Source organism: Patella vulgata, chromosome 5 (assembly GCF_932274485.2).
Source record: "Patella vulgata chromosome 5, xgPatVulg1.2, whole genome shotgun sequence".
Classification (NCBI taxonomy): Eukaryota; Metazoa; Mollusca; class Gastropoda; family Patellidae; genus Patella; species Patella vulgata.
Genome location: NC_065883.2, coordinates 79,279,844 through 79,297,780, shown reverse-complemented (window position 1 = coordinate 79,297,780; position 17,937 = coordinate 79,279,844). Strand labels below are relative to the sequence as shown.

Here is a 17,937-nt window from a genome sequence, read left to right as displayed (position 1 = left end):
AAATTTCTCGGTCAATGCAGGGATCGAACACCCGACCTCCAGGCTAGTGAGTCAGCTTCTTACCCACTTAGCCGCTGTGGTTCCACATACCCAATGATATTGCGAGAAGAAATTAGTTTATACCATTGTAGAATTCCTGTGCTCTACTAAAAGATCACAAATTAAGGAATATCCATTTAGTGGTGACTATTGTCAACAGATGTCACAATGGCTAGGCAGTCATTATGTAGACTTTTGCTTACCTTTAAGTCTGTCACAGTGCTCAGTTCAGGGTTAATTCCTCAAGTTTTCGGGCATAATTATTTCCCCTTAACAGGGATTAAGGACATCTCTAAGCAACAGAAATTCATGAGTCTCTCTTTCATTTATTTTGAATTGGTTTTATTAAATTATTTTACAGAGAAGCACAAAGGACGCATTCCCAGTTGAAAATATACAGAAAAGAAATTGAGAAGAAAATTAGTGAAATGAATGAAATGATGATAGCGAAGTTTGGTTGTATTGTTGATTTAGAAAAACTTGAAACTGTTGTTGTTAATCGTGGTATCGAAGAAATGAAGGAAAAAATTACGAGTGGCAGAAATCCAATGTTCGGAGGAAGTCAATGAATTATCTGTAAGTGTTTTGAATAAATTAAAATAATACACACACATCCCCCACCCTCCATCCATCAAATTAAGTAAGTCCATTGTTGAAAACCGCCAGCCACTACTTGGTAATCTGTTTATAAAGAGGGGGGAGGGGGGAGGGGGGATGGCCGAATGGTTAACATGTGCAAACTGTATCATAAGGTCTGTCATAGATTCAACTGGTGTGGTTTCGATTCCCCGGTTTTACGTGGGTTTTCTCTGGGTCCTCCGGTTTCCTAGCTCCTGCTGCTAAACACACCTACGCGCCAAGCGAATTATTGAAATAAAATTGAACCAGGCGATATTCCCGAAAGGACCTTGTTTGTGTTGAGTGAACGTTATACCCCATTTCTCTCTCTCTCTCTGTTTATGGGCATGTACTCATATTACAGGTTGCTTAGCAACCATGCTCAGAGCTAGGTTACTTGCATAAATATCTTGTAACATATGTTTTTAACATAATGTAATTGAATCTATTTTATAGTCAGTTGTTTTGTATTTTCAGCTAATCGTTAGTGAGAAGAAGACTCGTATAACAGAATTAATTAAAGATAATACACATAGATAAGAACAACTGTGTATGTTCTTAACAGAGAAGATAGATTGCCAGCCGACGAAACATACGCCCACAACAGCTAAGTCGTCCGGGCAGTCAACAAGGGTTGTCACATATTTTTTCTTTTATCAGTAAGGAGAACGTTTACAACACATGAAAATCTTATTACGAATAATAGCTCATTAAGTAATTATCGATTCTTTGTCTCATGGCCTTTGTCCACAAGATATTTCAAAGTGATCAAGGGCCATAACTCTGGTAGTTATTATCGAATATCGCTGAAAATCAATAGGGTTCTTCGTCTCATGACCTTAAACACTGTGTATATATTTAAAGTCAATCGGATATTCACTTTAGCCTCTAGATCGTTCACAAGAAATTGTGGACGACGGACCGACGGACGGACGGGGGGGGGGGGGCGGCAATATACGACCAGATTTCCATGTGGGCGTATAAAAAAAGATTTAGAAAAACAGTTGATAGATGTGTTATTATTGGCATACAGTTAATTATTTGATTACATATTCCATCCACGACACTGCCGTGTTATCTACATATATTTTATTAATGTATTATTTACAAAATATTATTTATATTTTAATTGTATATTATATATAATAATTACTGTTTTATAAAATCATTGTACATATATGTCAAACATATTTATATCACACACAAAATCAAAGATGAAAATTAAAAAGATGAAACATTCTTAGCTGTATCTTGTGTTTAGTAGATAATTTACAATTAAAGAATTATTTTTATCTCTGAAGGACTAACTTGTCTATGTTTAGATCATTAGATCTGTCATTGATTCAAGTTGTGGTTTCAAGCCCACGCTTGTGCAAGTCAAATAGTGGGTTGGTTATCTAACTTCAGGGGATTTCACCATGTTCTCAACTTTATTCACACTGCAATAGACGCTTGTGTACCAACGAATTATTGAAATAAAGATTTGACATTTCTTAGTCCCGAAATGACCCAACTTCTAAGAATCACAGGTGTTCAGTGAGTATGACGCTGGCTTAACAACCAGGAAGTCCTGTTTTTAATCAGGATTTTCTAGCATGGTTTCCTCATGTCATTGGTGCAGAATGGGGCAAGGGTTAGGGCAAGGTAAAAGTGTTCCTAGTTAGGATAGAGACAAACACAAGGGCCACCAGTGTGCTCCTGATAGAATTTGACAAAGAGTAGGTGCAGCTGTCTGGTCAAATTTCTGCCTAGTACACTGAATGTGACATATGCTTATCTTCATTAAGTAACGCATTGATGGGGGAGCCACGGTGGCTAAGTGAGTAAGACTCCGGCCGTTAGTCTGGAGGTTGCGGGTTGGGCCATCGGAATTGCCTGAGAAAGTTCATTGGGATTTCCCGTCTTGATTTCCTTTTACTTGCACACCAATGTGTATGTGTAGGTCCCACATACACATTGGTGTGCAAGTAAAAGATCCCTTGGCAGATGTAATTCGATATAAGTGTAGGTCATAGTGCCACTGTCCAGGCAAAATTTTCCTCATAGCACACTGTATGTTGCATGCCCATCTTGATTGACCTAGTCTTCATTAGCCTAGTCGGAGCAGAACAGTAGGACCTCAAACCCCATTTAATTTCATTTCTAACCCATTGATGAAGACAAGTAGGAATTAAACCAGTATTTCTTTTTCTCTCTTGTGGATCTATGTTTGATCCCCACAGAGCTGGGTAGATAGATTGTCCAGTTTTTTCCTGTGCCAGCTTTATTGAGTTCAGGTGAACTAGACACAAAGACCCCACATTGCTAAACAAATCTTATATTTTAATCTGCAGAACTTTCCAATCAGAAAATCTAGGTCAAGGTTATTTTAATTCCGGTATACATTTAAGTTTTGCTTCATACGAACGATAAAACTGTACAGTACCGTTTTAATTTTGAATTATTTATAGGGACAATTTAATAATCTTGTCAGTGCTTACGGCAACGAAAGCACACTGATCAGAAGTGAAGTTTCGCTAGGCCTCTACAGTCACTGATAAGGATGACATCGATGCGACTTAATGAGTCCCCAATATTAACTTTTTTCCTCCGACAAATTAAATTCTAAAACATTTTTTTTTTTATGTATTAGAAAAATGAATAAAGACGTTTGAAGTATTTGTAGGTAAAATATATTTCCTATTTAGTGTAAATGGGTATTAAAATGAGTAAAAGGCACCATTCTGCCCCAACCAGTTACGTCTTTTTTAAATAATGCACGTGCGTTGAACCAATGATTGTCGCTGCGTGATGTGATTGCACGTGTTGAAGACAGTCATCTTTTACAGAGATATTACAAGACTTTCGTAATTCTCTGTGAAACAGATTGCAACGAAAGATCTGAATATGACTCTGGGCTGAGAAGTTTGTGTTGGTGCTGCGCGCACGTCACATGTAAACATAATGATATTACTATTGTTAGTATTTTTAAGACACAATATTCCAAACTAAAAGGGAGATACAGACTTTCATACAATACACAAGAGAAAACTAAATAGTTTTATCAAAGAGGATATTCGTCTAAAATTAGTTAAATCGATATATCAAAATGAGAGTTTTGACCATCTAAAGTTTTCATTATTTCCTATTGATTTCATGACGTCATCGATTTTGTCATTGAACGCCAGTGAACTAAAGAACAATTCGTGTCTATCCATGAACATCGAGGCCAAGATTAACATTATGTGTTATTTCAAAGTTTTTCCGATAGAAAAACCAAATAAATGCAAACAAATTGAACCTCACTATGAAAATAAATGAATGGAATAGGTTTGGATCATTTTACTTTAAGACACAACAATCCAGATCATTTACATATTTCAAAAAGAAAACAATGTTATTATTACATAATTAAGTACATTATTTGAATACAATACATTCATTTTCTTGAAAATAATTTATGGGAGATTAGATAAAGAGCTGACACTTCTCACTATAAAAGTTAAAAACTAGATAATGTAAAGGCCATTTGCTGAAAGTTTCAGTCAAATTGATCCATTCTGAACCGAGAATTTAGCGACTTAAGTTTCGACCTAGCCTCGATCATCATTAATAAAGTCGGCACGATAAAAAAATATAGTCTCGATTATCCATTTCATGATTTAATCATGAATGAATGTTGAGCAACAAATCGGATCCTAATCCAGTACATTTCGCAGGCTAGCGATGACATCGAGTGTTGATTATGATCTGGATAAGCTGATTAATGTTTAATTAATAGTTTAGATAACATTTCAGACCTGAAGAAAGACCTGCAATAAGCAGATTTTGTGCTTGCATAATGTATGTTTAATCGTTTCAATTCCCCTTTTATTAGTCGATATAAACAAAATACTCTAACGAAACTACTATTCTGACAGAATATTCTCTAATGTGCGTTAAATAAATGAAATTGTTTGGATTAAAAGTGGTATTAAAATTAAAAAACAAAACGACATACGTACAGAGTAGCTCGACCAAACTGTTAGAATTTTTAAAATTAAATATATATATTTAACGGTTTGTATTATAAAAGGCTGTCGGGCTTGATAGCCTAATTATAATGACTCATTACGCACAGAGTAGCTCGACAAACATGCCGACACCTTAAACCAAACTGTTAGAATTTTAAAAATTAAATATGTATATTTAACGGTTTGTATTATAAAAGGCTGTCGGGCTTGATAACCTAGACTTACTTCCACTTTTAAAAATATAATTTAACGTCACACCAAACCAGACCGCGCCCCCCCCCCAAAAGTCCCAAAACAAAAAAAACCCACTATTTTAATGTCATTAAGTCATCCGAATTAAAAGCTTGTAATAAATATTATAATGACTCATTATTGCTATATTGTCCATAAATTAAGTTTGAATGAACAGACCCTTTCGAATAATATTGTTTCAGAATTTTAAAAATAAAAGTTCTTAATGATTGCTCAAAGTATTACTTTTATTTTGACACTGGTGCTTTAAATTTGGAATAACCAGTTGCATATCCATACGCCCTGTATTTTTAAACCAAATCACAAAGAAATCAGTGAGGGATGAACTAAAAATAATCCTATTAAACTTATTGAAGCGTATGACTATACACGTCTAGGCCTATAGTGTTACTTAATAATTAATGAACAGTGTGTTATATATCACGTAACTCACCACTGTGGCTATAAACTCACTGTTCTAAATATAAACACAGCTATGTGGAAGTAACAGTATATAAAGAATTGCAAATAAAATTGAATATGTAGGGTCCCGAAATGGGCTAGTTTGTGTCTGTCGAGTGGACGTTACCTCTCTCTCTCTCTCTCTCACTCTCTCTCTCTCTCTCATTGCTTTATTCTTTGTGATTGACATTATGAAACAGGCTACGAGGGAACTTTTAGCACCGAATTGTTTATTATTTGTGTATCTTATTTATTTATATATTTATGTATTATTATAAGCTCTGCTCAGATATGTTGAATAATTATAATGTCCAGTGCCGGATTTTCCTGTTATATGCTTGGCAGACTGAAGTCGGGGGCCTCAAAGTGGAGAGGGTAAGCTTATAATAGTTTTGGTACTGTCACAAACCTTTCTCACACGCCACGCAGTCTTAACCATCTTTCATCATTCTCGGATTTGTTCAACTATGTTTAAAACACACTTTGATTTTGAGGGTAGAGGATTAGAAGGGGCCTCATAAGAAGAATAATGATTGTGACCTACTACAATGGTGGGTCCGGAGTGGCGAGAAATTTAATAATAAGGCAATTGTCGCGGGAAATATGTTTTTTGAAGCTGTCGCACGGTATCGCAGGTTACAATTCACATGCCTCATGCCGAATTTGGACGAAATAGGGATGTCGATTAACCAGGGCAGTGGCGGTTTAATTCCTACCCCCCCCCCTCCTCCAATCTGCTTTTAGTTTCTTTTAATGTTTGGATGATTTACGGGAATGTCCTTTTTTTTTGGAACATTTACAACTTATAATATTGGCGTTTCCCCCGGTTTATTTTATTCGTCCTTGCGAAATGAACCGATTTTTTTAAAAAAAAAAGGTAATCAAATTTATTAAAATTGTATTACTGGTGAGAGACGGTGTAGTTGGAAAACGATCTGTTGTGGCCCCGCTCATCTTTAATGAAAATATAGGTTGTAAGGCTCCAAATGGGCAAAACTCGCGTGTTGACGAGACACTATAAAACATCCAGTTAATTTCAGTCATCTAGACACAATTCTACTGCCCTGGCGAACATTTTCAATAGGCCTACGCTATTATATATAAGAACTTTCACTTTCAATCTGATCTCTTGTTTTGTTAATCCATGAAATCATTGCAAGTAATAGGAACTGGTTTAACGTCACGCCCTAACAACGGTGGTTGTACCTATATTCCACCTACCAATGGTTCGTTTATGAGCACGTAAAAGATCCGGTGACAGTTGGAATTTGACGTAAGATTTTGCCCTAGCATCGCTGTCTGGGCACCCCCACCCCCACACAATACTTCGTACGTATCCTTCTCCATTAGCCCGTTGGTACAGAAAAGCACGATGACATTTCATTTCATTTTTATGGATAGGCAGATTTCTCTCAAAACCATCTGATTTGTACACGCCGAGTTTAACAACATAGTAAAATCAAAAATTATTATTACATCACCAAAAATCAACGAAAGGCTATATAGTCTCTTTAATTTCTTTTTGATTGAACAGAAATCCAAATCCATTCCATTTAAAGTTAATTAGATAAATTTAAAATACCAACTTACCTACACCACACAAGGTTGCCAAGACAACGAGAACGGTTAATTTCATATCCATACTGGCTGATGCGTTATATTGGAACTTGTATTTTCAAATGTTAGACGTCGAGAGTCTGTTTTAAACAAAAGTTATTCTGCTTGTAAACTAATATTAATGTCAGCGACTCTTGTTTTTATAGCTGATAAGATCACGTGCAAACGATGACGTGTTAGTTTCTTTACAGATGTTATTCATATCTTTATCAGATTTCTACGTAAAGAACCACTATTTATGGTATCGCTCATATTTACTTCTAAGAAACAGATATTACGAAAGCTGTGATACAATTTGTAATACATTGGAGAGTAAAAAGTAAAAACATGTTGTTCTTGGAAAAATTCCGTAAATCGGATAAACAATATTATATTATAGAAACGTAAATAGACTACGAAGAACAATCTACACAAATAAATCTGTTCTGGATATTAACTCAGTTTTACTGTATCTAATATAATATTTTGATTAGGATATTAACTCAGTTTTACTGTATCTAATATAATATTTTGATTAATTAATTGAGAGTAATTATATACCAGTATATAAGATTATAATTTTAAACAATGTATTTATATTTTCTGTAAATAATTTCTAACAGGAGATGAATTGATAGTAACTCCGGCTTGTTGTCAAATCCCGTAATTATATATTGTACTTTATAAATATTTATAGAATAGATCGTGTTTAAAAAAGAAATAGCACACTAATTATATTGTTCTTATCTGTCTTAATACAATAAATATCAATTAAAGTCCAATCATGCCATTATAAAAGTGAATATAGAATTAAAGGGACAACCCCATACTGTAGTGAATAACAAATCTTACAACTTTACATTTCAAGCTGTTATTTGTTCCTATACAATAAATGCATACAGTTGTGTATGGGTGTGTGTACCTTTACATTCCTCGAAGTGCGTTATTTGATTGAACTGGAATAAGACAATGTAGGAATTGCAGGTTTGAAGTGTTCCTTGTGAGGATCTGTAAATGCAAAATGACATTTCCATATCCAGGTTGAAGGCGGAATTATAATATAAATATACCAAAAACTAGAATAATTTATGTATCATTCGTGGACTAACTCCAAATCAAAGTGGAGATAGTTCCATATAAAGTTACTTTCCCGCGAACAAACCAGGTGATTTGATGATATATTTGGACTACAAACATATTCAAACTAATTAATCTATCCAAATTTTGCTTCAAATCATTTTCAAAACATTGAATTTGTGAAGGAAACCCTGCTATAAAAAATCGATTAAAAGGGGTCATGTTTGTGTCACGTGTCACAGTACCTAGCAACATGTTCGTGAAGCCCGAGGAGAATTCATTTCATATACACGACGATGCTGTCTTTGGTCGCTGATTATTTATCACAAATATCGACGCCTAATTAAATTCACGGATTATCCACTGCCCACGTCTTTTTCCGCGGTTTTTATCTCAGATACTGTTGTACGCTTAATTTCGTCATCAATTTTATCAATACATACAACAAGCGCTCACTAACGCCGGGATCTTCTCGTGCAAGCTTTGACGTCACTCGAGCAGACATCCCTAATCGTCGGGTTATACGCTTCATGAGTGTTTTTCAGGGAATCCAGTATTTTTCTAGTAAGATTGGATATTTCTACTTTCGATTATACCAAAATTGCCACCCGATAAATACTTTTCTGGGAAAGTATCTTTAAATCATGAGAAGGTTCAAATTAGATGCCATTCAACATCAAAGTACCGACCTGGGTTAATGAAGACGGGCATGCGCCATACGGGGTGCTATGAGGGAAATTTTGCCCGGACAGCGGCACTACTCTTATATCGAATTCCAACTGTCAAGGGATCTTTTACGTGCATGCCAATGTGTCACGGGAACTTGTTTTTTTTTGTGCCATCCGAACAACTAGACAGCTGTCCTTGTCAGGCCCTCCGTCCTGCATCACTGACAAGTGGGAACCACGCCGTAAAATCTGGATGAAACTTTCTCGGCCAATGCAGGGATCGAACACCCGCCCTGCAGGCTAGCGAGCCGGCTTCTTACCCACTTAGCCAGCTTGATCCTCCCGTTGATGAAAGCGAGTTCAGGTATACAAACTAAAATACATACCACTATACTACTGATAAGAATTAACATATGATGCATGTAATAGCTGCTATTGTAAATTGACCAGATAGACCCCCGTCTTCATTATACCCGTTGGTGCAGACAAGTAGGAAGTTAAACCCCATTTTATTTCATTTCATTTCCTACTGTTCTGCTCCGACTGGGCTAATGAAGACGGCCGTGCGCCACACAGTGTGCTATGAGAGAAATGTTGCCCGGACAGCGGCACTATGGTCTACTCTTACATCGAATTCAAACTGCCAAGGGATATTTTACGTGCATTCCAGTGTATATACGATACCTCGGGTTTTCGTCCCATCCGAACGACTAGACAGCTGTCCTTGTCAGGCCCTCCATCCGGCACTACACTCAAGGACTACCAATTCTCGGTGGCATGTCAATCCCGATTGCATTTTGTATATTTCTCCAAAAACCGAGAAAATATCATTTTACACCCTTCATTCATGCAATATATATATATTTCGAATATATATATATTGGTAAATCTGATCTAGGATTTAATAAAATAAATTGAAAGTAGTCTGTTTTCAGAAATTAGGTTGTAAGGTATGTAAATATGAATATTTTACACAATATTTTACAATTTTGAAAAAATGTATTCAGACTTTTTTAATGGTATGCATCCCGATAGCTTGTATTTTTGTGTTATGGCCCGTATTTTGACGTCAAATACCCCCTCCCCTCCTCATTTAATACATGTTAGTACTATTTCAAATTTGTTATTTTTTCAAGGTATGTAAATACAAATGTGCAAGAAGAAATAATTTACATTTTGTAGCAAACAATAAACATATTTTCCAGCTGCTTCTGAACATATAATCTGAAATTTCTTTATAAGATGTTTTTTTTTTAATTTTACCCCCCCCCCCCCTAATAAAGTTTAGAACAGTGGAAGTAGTATCTGTGACCTTCTGGCCATATTTTTACCAAGGAGAGTTGACGCCTTTGTTCTATTCAATAGATTGAATAGGGTATTGTTATCCGAACAATGGGGATATGAATATAGATGAATAGGTATTGTTATAATGAACTCTTGTTTATCCTTTGACCTCATTTGACTTCTGTTACGAGGTTAGCTGGAGGTCACGCATTGATTATTGGGGGGGGGGGGGGGTGAGTGGGGGGGGGGTTGCCCCTTTATAGACAGCCGCGTCGGGGTTCGTGCTGAGGTCAGGTCGTGCGTGGTCTAGCGTTAAGGGCTAATGTTAAGATCGACCATTGATTGGATTGCGATTGTTTATCCGGGGTTGGTTACCCCCTCCCCCTTCCACTCAGTTACCAGCCCCCCCCCCCCCACACACACACACACCTGAGATAATTTTACTTGCGAGGAACGACCCCCCTGGATGTGATAGGCTTCGGAAAGGAGGGTTTGTACGCCAATATATACACGGGCCTCAGTTTTTCGTCGTAGCCGGACGAGGGCGAGGCCAGACAATCGCGACGAAGTTATTCGGCCAATGCAGGGATTAAACGTGCGACCTGCAGGCTAGCGAACCGGCGACTTAACCACATAGAGGCTCCTTGATAGCAGACGATATGGCACGCGTGACTGACCCCCTTGTGAATGGTTGTAACGGCAAAGTGAACATACACTTCTCAATGGATGCAATCAACCATGAATTTACACAGATAATAGTATTATCTGTATATTATAAATGTTTTCTGGCAATATCAACCAAAATTTAACGTTAAATTTAACATATACATATATCTCAATTTTTATGTATAAAAAGACGGAATCAGATTAAAAGCAAAGACCATTTACTCAACACAAGTTAAATCTAAATATACTAAACCATTATCAATAAATAAATGGTGAAATAGAGAGATGAAACGGAAAACTGCCGCATATTCAATTTGAGCAATAAAATAAGCGGTAACCCTAGATTACCGAGAATTCATTGCACATACAAGACGATGTTGTCTTTAATCACTGATTATTTATCATAAATATCGAAGCCCAATAAATTCTCGAATTTTACATTCCCAAGTCTTTTTCCGTGGGTTTTTATCTTAGAATCTTTATCAACTTGATAAAGGTACGCGCCAAACGCTCACTAACGCTGGGAGATTTAGACAATCACAGCGTGCTACCTTTCACGTTACTCGCGCAGCCAACACTAATCGTCGCAGTTGCCAATTAGAGAAACCTTACATTTTTGATTTTTGTCTTAATAACGAGTAATTGCTCCACCAATCCTCAGACATTCAGCAATTCGTCGTGGCATGCTCCTAATGAACCGTCCAATCACGATTTGGGGAAATCTGACCCACTCATCTTGCAGTGCCACGGCCAATTCTTGCCGTGTTGTTGGTTGACGTTGACGCCGACGAACACGTCTCCCGATCAAATTAAACGTAGTACACTAAAGTAAAGATACCATAAACAGGAAATCTTATGCAAGAATCGATAGGAAAGCAAACATGGATAGGATAAGCCAGCAGGCGAGAGTTTTCATCAACCCATCCTTGAAGTGTCAAATTTAAAAATAAACCCCCTCCTCCCCGTGGTTCTGTTGGGGTGATAAGTTCTTCATCTGTGAACATACTCTTAGAGCATGTCCATGACTATTTATCATATCACAACTGCATAGGTATTTTCATTGCAATATCCCCTACTTTTTTGAAGAGTATAACGGCTTTTCATTCAAAATCAAAATAAAAGAATCTTCACTGGGTAGTTTTTGTTCTTTGAATATTGAAATCTCTTGAACGCATCTTTACATACTGCAATTACATTACCTCCCCCCCCCCCCCCCAAAAAAAAAAAAAAATCAAAAAGTTGAAAAATCAACTTTAATCCACACAAAACAAGGACTATTACCTTCTCAAGAAAATTAAACCGCACTCTTAACACTCTTTGCTGTGCTGGAGCTGGGTTAACTGATAGCAAAGAACTTAAGAATTAGTAATTGTAATGGGGCTGTTCATACTAATTATTCCGTTATAAAAGGACTGATTTGTGTCAGAAGTTTAAAATATCTAGAATCAATATACTGGGCTTTAATGTCGCCTATTATTCGACTACGTGGACGTACTCCGAAATGAGTGTACTACAAAAACCAAGGTCCTGTACCTTGAAAACGTAAATCTTGATGTCCTTAGAACAATCACTGGATTAGTGAGAGCTACATCTTATAACCTATCGTAAATTGCATCAGGGTTCACTTCGATTAAAATGAGACGGTGGCCCCATAAACTAACCCTGTTTTACGAAATGGCGAATTTAGAAATTCTCGTTTGCAATTGTCGAAATCATTTATTTATTTGAACTTTTATTGTTTCAAAGAAAGAATTCATACTTTTTTTTTTTATTTTGGGGAATATTTTATACTTCTTGCCAAAATATTTTTAGACAAAACAAATTTTCAAATTGTGGAACCTTTGAAAACTAGTAGATGTCATTTAAATTTGCCCCCCCCCCCCGGTCCCACCCCTCACATGCGCACACACCCACAAACACCCAACACCCCATCACAGACTTTAACATCAACACGAATAATATCTTTTTATGTTGTTGTATTATAAAATGTATATATTCCCCCCTACGGTCGTTTTTTTAAATTATGCATACCAATCTTACCCCCCTTTATCTCAAAAATGATGATTAGAACGCTCCAGTACACATGTAATGGTGAAAAGACAGACAACCAGCACGAATAATACCTTTTCATGTTGTTTATTACAAAATGTATATATTTCTTCCACGGTCGTTTATTTTTAAAAATATGCATACCAACCATACTCTTTTTCTCCTCAAAAATTGGTGATTAGAACGCTCCGTTACTCGTGTCATTGTTTTTTTTGTCTTTATGTATTTTCATTATCTATTTGAACTCCCTTTTCAGCCCGAAACACGTAACTTATTATATTCTTGAAATATCACAAGTAAATGATATAGCCGCGTGTGCAACTATTATATCGTTTAGTTTCGAGTAATATTCATTTTGAGCTTTTTAAAGCATCCCCGTGAAAAAATATTATCTAAAATACTTAATCATTCAATATTCCATTATTTTGAAAATAAAAACCACACAAAAAAATGTTTAGGAAGCAAATTTCTGAGCGTTAATATCCCTGTGAATAATATTATCTAAAATACTAAATCATTCGAGTTACCGTATATTCCCAAAACCTGTAATAAATAAATTAATTGTTAATTATCATCCTAGTTTATACATGCAATGTGTTCATTTTATTGTATTTCATACTTGGTCATTTTTGAGAGTAAATAGCAGTTTTATCAATAATTTTCTCAAATTGCATCAATCACACACCAAACGTCAATTGTGATTAGCTTATCAAACGGGGGAAATTTGTTGCAATAAGAAATACCTATATTCGGACATTGATTTACTATAACATTAATACATCAGCAGTAACTATAAAAAACGTTAAAGGAGCTAAATCGCTAAGATTTATGGGACCTAGAAATTGACAGAAATGGGTCGCAACGAATATAATAAGGTAATGTGAATGTATATAAACTGATTTACATTCAATCGTTTCTGTTTTTACCGTAATTTCTAATCAGTTATGTTCGGCGAAATGCGCCAAAGTCTCAATTGAATGACGATCTTTAGCGTCTGGTTATTCCAGTCTAAACCGATGGTATTTATTGCGCATGCTCTCCATATAAGAATATAGCATTGACATGACTTGTGGAATATGTCTAGCCTCGGTCTTCGAGCCCCTTGTGCCAAATGGCACTGAAACGCATTATGGTACACGATTCGTGTACCAATGGTAAAATGTTTCTTTTGTCTTGAATATTGGATATCAGAAGCTCATCTATTCCTTGTAAGATCACAAGACCAATGCTGATTTGAATTGACAAATAATTCGTGTTTTCAATGTCGAAGATTTTGATGATATTGAGTTAGAGACTTAGCTACTTTAACAATAATTTTTGTAGATATGGAAAAAAAGATATTGATCACATAGAAATACCAACATTTTTTTTTAAAGATATGGAAAAAAGATGTTGATCACATAGAAATACCAAATTTATATTCCATAAATGGTAGATGTAGACATTAAACATACATTATGCAAGGGCTATATTTCCCTATTGCAGGACAACCTTTAGGCCTGAAATGTTTTCTAAATTATTAATTAGACATTAATTAACTGATCCAAGGCCATAATTAACTGATCCAAGGCCATAATCAACTCTCGATTGCTTCGGATTTCTCAGATATTAAATAGATTAGAACGGTTCAGCCATATTTTAATGGCTGCAATTATTGCAACGTCTTGTCAAACCTTCAAAGGCTAATATCTTCTCTCGCAATAGAGTAATTGGAATGAAAATTTCAAATTATTCACTTTACATTATCTATTGTCGAACTATTATAGCAAGAATGGCTAGCTCTTTATCGAAATCTTACATACTGTATCTTTAAGTTAAAGATAAAAGTTACAAGTTTGTTTTTTATATGAAATTTTACAATTTTATAATAATCTACCGGAAATATACATAACAGGGATAAAGCATAACGTTTCCACGATATAATAACCATGAATGTAAGTGAATAAACAAAAAACAACGCTTCAAAATTCATACGTTCATGGAAAAATCTTACCAATCTGTGCATAGATACGATAAGCATTCATTAAAAATCACAGAGAATATAAAATATGTGACTGGACAAAAATATTACTATATGATATATATGTCCAGACTGAAAAATCTCTGTTCAGACTGATATAATAAAATATCTGCAGTTTATAGGGAACTCTGTAAGATGCACATAAGTATATACCACTGTTTTATTTCAAACAAGTATAAAAACATTTCATTGGAGAGATTAAACATTATTGACATAGATTTATAATGATGTTTAGTTATTTTCGAAAGATATTTACTCGTGAAGTATGGTTTGTTAAATAATCTCTTCAGTGTTTAATCAATTGTAACGGTGATTTTCCGAGTTGTTTGACTTGAACCGTGAATTTTAAATATGTTTTGTACTAGACAATGTAACGGCATATATATACATTTCGATAATTGCACTTTTATTAAAGTTCAAATGTTCGAGGTGCATATTCCATATGTCGTGAATGCGGCGAGGAAAATGATACATGCCTATTTTTTAAGTTTCATAATAAACCATCTAGAAACCTCAATTTAAAGCCGGAAATCAACTGTATCGCGTTATGGGGAATGGAAGTAATTGTATAAGGTATTAGACAGGGAAAGATTTGTCAATGAATGTCGGTGAAGGGGAAATTTCCAAATAATGTTTAACCCGTTTCATATAAGTTGTGAATAAAAGGGGTAGCTTATTCCAAACCATATAGCTCATATTGTCTTGATCATCCCTATGTGCGTAAATAATCATCTAATAATAAATATAGCCTCATGCAACAGAATGACCATATGTTCAGATAGGGAAAAATGCCTCTTCAGACTAAAATATCTGCAGTTTTGCAGAACGACGAAGTCCAGTTAAGTTTATCCACGTAAAAGTAACTCCATCTCGACAAATAACGACACCCCAGTTTGAAAGGTATATTATTTGTGTGCTGGTGTTACCAAATGGAAGTACTAAAATGGCTGAAGTATGTCGAATGTACAACCGTCTGTTATCAACACAAGGACGACAGGGTATTCCCTTATAGTAGTAAACCAAGAATCCATTTTTTTAAATGCAGTTAAGCCCCCCCCCCCCCTTATTATATAATCTGTTACTCTAATGAACTTTAAAAAAAAAACCCCAAAAAAACGAAGAATTAATTTATCAAATTAAAAATGAATTTATAAGATTAAAATTGAATTTATAAGATTAAAATTGAATTTATAAGATTAAAATTGAATTTATAAGATTAACATTGATTAAAATTGAATTTATAAGATTAAAATTGAATTTATAAGATTAAAAATGAATTTATAAGATTAAAATTGAATTTATAAAATTGTAAATGAATGTCATTATAAAATTGAAAATGAATTTATAAAATTAAAAACGAATTTATAAAAATTAAAAATGAATTTATAAAATTAAAAAATGAATTTATAAAATTAAAAATGTAATTATAAAATTAAAAATGAATTTATAAAATTAAAAATGAATTTATAAAATTATAAAATGAATTTATAAAATTTATAAAATGAATTTATAAAATTTATAAAATTAAAAATGAATTTATAAAATTAAAAATGAATTTATAAAATTAAAAATGAATTTATAAAATTAAAAATGAATTTATAAACTTAAAAATGAATTTATAAAATTAAAAATGAATTTATAAAATTAAAAATGAATTTATAAAATCAAAAATGAATTTATAAAGTTAAAAATGAATTTATAAAATTAAAAAGTTATTCTACAAATTTAATTTATTTCTTTTTTTTTAAAATTGAAGATTATTTTCCAAAATTAAAAATTATTTTCCAAAATTAAAAATTATTTTCCAAAATTAAATTTTTTTTTCCAAAATTAAAAATTATTTTCCAAAATTAAAAATTATTTTCCAAAATTTCGATTTCCATACTCCCCTGGCAATACAATCTTTTGTTCTTCAAGTGCTGACAGAATATGTTTTTCACTGTCAGAGCATCTAAAATATGGAATAATCTCCTAGATACACACTTAGTCTTCGTTGTGTCATTAGTAACAATAAACAAATTGGGGGGGGGGGGGGGGGACAAGAAAACTAACAAAATTCATACTTTCAAATGAAATCTTTATTATACACATTACGGTATCAGAAATTTAAAATCGAAAAGATTATGTCGTATATATATATAAAAACAACATATTAACCATGCCAGTATGACAAAATGTGTTTTGTTTTCAATACGTTTTAGGTATGCCACTCTAGAATTTCGTTGGATTTCGTAATGGGGTTTTATTATCTTTCGATGACTTGTTGTCGCAGAATCTCCATTTTAAGTTTATGTTCATTCACGATAGCATTGATCTTAGCATTTAACAATGCCAGTCTTAAATCATGCGCAGATGTCCTATTATTTACACTGAATGGTTCGGAAATGATGTCGAGTGGATGCTGACTGATTACATTCGGATCTACATAACCACCGTGGCGACCGCCACAGTATTCAGTATTATCTGAAAAAAGAAAATATCCAAATAGTTTAGTCTAACAAAGACATATCAATATTTTAATTATGTGAATAATTTATGTTGTTGCAATGTATCTAAATCTTTCAAGCACAAAACAACGTATCCACCGATGCATCTAATGTGTCGTTTTAACATAGTATAGTGTTTTAAGTGGCTTTTAATTACTTACCAAACGAAGCCCCATTTTTTACGCTTTCACCCGGCCTTTTCTTTGACGTTCTCGTTAGCTTCATTTCGTTTCTTTTAAGATGACGCCAGTAATTCTTTAATTGAGTCGAACTTCTAACAGGGAAATTTGGCTGTGCACAGAAACGTTTTTCAATTTCTTTCCAAGTCTGTTCTTTGAGAGAAACCGATTCTATATCCCTTCGCTTATTATCAATTATATTTAGGAATTCTTTTACCACTGTCAATAGGAATTGTTTCTCGAAATCTGTCATTGAAGGTGAGCGACTTTTTGGGGTATCCATCACGTACAAATTATGTCTGTTGTACTGAGAAAACTTATCACAACTCTACTTTATAAATAATCACAATAATAGAAGCATTGCAAAAGAAATTGGCCAGAGTATAGTACAAGCGGTAGTTGTGTACAATATACACAAGATCTGCTACGTCACACAACGTCTTTCAATGCGACTTTTCCGACAACGATACCATTTCGTCCACGCCGTCAGTTATTTCGCTAGGACAAATTTTGTGGTAATTCACTGTTTAAACAAATAAGCTTCGAAATCAGGTGTTTTGGCTGACGTGT

At 34.4% G+C, this 17,937-nt stretch overlaps 1 protein-coding gene and 1 long non-coding RNA gene across 12 annotated transcripts in view; both read right to left on the bottom strand.

Annotated features, from left to right (window-relative positions):
• Positions 1 to 17,937, bottom strand: part of LOC126822673 (multiple epidermal growth factor-like domains protein 6) — a 114,679-nt gene that overhangs the window by 63,039 nt on the left and 33,703 nt on the right. Inside the window, exon 1 of one of the 11 annotated variants that reach the window (XM_056101120.1) lies at positions 6,933 to 7,083. The exons of 8 other annotated variants lie outside the window; for them this stretch is intronic. In XM_056101120.1, the coding sequence (XP_055957095.1) occupies positions 6,933 to 6,984 (52 nt within the window). In that variant the 5' untranslated portion in view covers positions 6,985 to 7,083. Of the gene's footprint in view, positions 1 to 6,932; positions 7,084 to 17,937 lie in introns of those variants that run through there. 2 more of the 11 variants (XM_056101119.1, XM_056101125.1) reach the window with 2 other exon arrangements.
• LOC130012938 (uncharacterized) lies at positions 16,763 to 17,680 on the bottom strand. Its single transcript, XR_008788149.1, has 2 exons — positions 17,350 to 17,680; positions 16,763 to 17,165 (listed from the first exon to the last, which is right to left on the bottom strand). It is a non-coding gene; the product is annotated as an uncharacterized LOC130012938 (long non-coding RNA).